The sequence below is a fragment of the Brassica oleracea genome, unplaced genomic scaffold (assembly GCF_000695525.1).
Source record: "Brassica oleracea var. oleracea cultivar TO1000 unplaced genomic scaffold, BOL UnpScaffold03020, whole genome shotgun sequence".
Classification (NCBI taxonomy): Eukaryota; Viridiplantae; Streptophyta; class Magnoliopsida; order Brassicales; family Brassicaceae; genus Brassica; species Brassica oleracea.
Genome location: NW_013619546.1, coordinates 1 through 1,351, shown reverse-complemented (window position 1 = coordinate 1,351; position 1,351 = coordinate 1). Strand labels below are relative to the sequence as shown.

At 39.6% G+C, this 1,351-nt stretch overlaps 1 protein-coding gene across 1 annotated transcript; it reads right to left on the bottom strand.

Moving 5' to 3' along the window:
* Window positions 1–3: 3 nt before the first annotated feature.
* On the bottom strand, window positions 4–1,345 carry LOC106321788 (OTU domain-containing protein DDB_G0284757-like; the record flags this gene model as incomplete). The annotated part of the gene is made up of 6 exons (XM_013760025.1): window positions 1,054–1,345; window positions 815–888; window positions 631–685; window positions 466–540; window positions 146–219; window positions 4–49 (listed from the first exon to the last, which is right to left on the bottom strand). Coding segments are annotated over exons 1-6 (540 nt in total), but the record flags the coding sequence as incomplete, so codon positions are not given.
* Window positions 1,346–1,351: the final 6 nt, after the last annotated feature.

Here is a 1,351-nt window from a genome sequence, read left to right as displayed (position 1 = left end):
ACGATCTGCAGCAGCTTGAAGAGTAACGTGATCTCCCCATTCACCCGGTCTAAGATTTATTAGTAAAAAGAATAAATCAGAGAAGAGCTTGTATCCATCTCGCTGATACAGATACAAAAAAAAAACAAAAACAAAGATGTCTCACTTTTTCATCTTTCTTCTGTAGTGTCTGTATTTCATAGGCACATATTCTTCGTATAACTTGCGTTGCCGTTTCAACTGAAAAAAGTGCACTGAGTCAGAATAATTGGACAAACCAAGTTCAGAGGAGTTGGGAACTTCATGAGCCATAAGTGATTGAAAACCAAGTCACCAGAGAGAGAGAGAGAAAGAGGAAAACACAGCTTGAGGGATGAATAAGCAATAGTCTATAATTAATGCAAATACATACAAGTAAATATTCGTCCCTGAAGGCACTGACCATAAAATTTGAGAACAAGAAACAGAATGGCTCTCAGACAGTACCTGTTTTACAACATGCTTCCTTACATGTTTATGGTAATCTGCATTCCGAAAAAGCTGGTCCGCTAGAGCTCGGAACTGTCATAACAAGGACAAAAAATCAATACAATTTCTTTTTGGAAACAAAACAAGGTCTATATCACCATATGGATGTTCCTTCCAATGTACCTGGCAATTGCCATCCCCCTCCATTTGTAACTCAGCTAGCCCATATGTGGCCAACCTAACACAAAAAGGATATAGTCCATCAAACATGATCCATGCGGCAAGTTACAAAACCGAGATTCGAATGCAACTACATTTGTTTTTCATCTAAGGCTGAAAAAGGAAGGTTGATAAGAAGAGCAAGAACCTCCCAGAGAGCAGCTCATGGTCTAACGTTGCATCATTTACGTCGGGTATTTGCCTGTTAACCCGAGGAGTGTGCTGCCAAATACGAAAGCAAAGGTTACTCGAAAGTGTAGGAGTAAGACATCAAAGGATTTCATTAAGTCACAATGCAAAAACAAAAGGTTACTATGAATACCTCACCAAAACACACATTCATGCTAATATATATAATTAATAGGTAAGAAGAGAAGCTTATCATACAGGGATAGAACCCAAATGAGAGAGCCTCCTCCCGAGCTTGCCCTGCTCTCTTCTTAAGCTCTCATCTTCAGCTAACATACGTGCAATGGTTTGGTCATCATCTGTATCCGCCACACTGCTACTAAAACTGGAGTCTGAGCTCGCACTTGTACTTCCTCCCCCTGCGTTTCCACTTGCACTTGCAATCGCAAATGGATTCCTATTGTGCTCACCCATGGTGATTGGATTCTATACTAGTTACCACCTACACAAAGTGTATCTCTTTAAGCTCTCCAAAAAAAAAAAAAAAAAAAAAAAA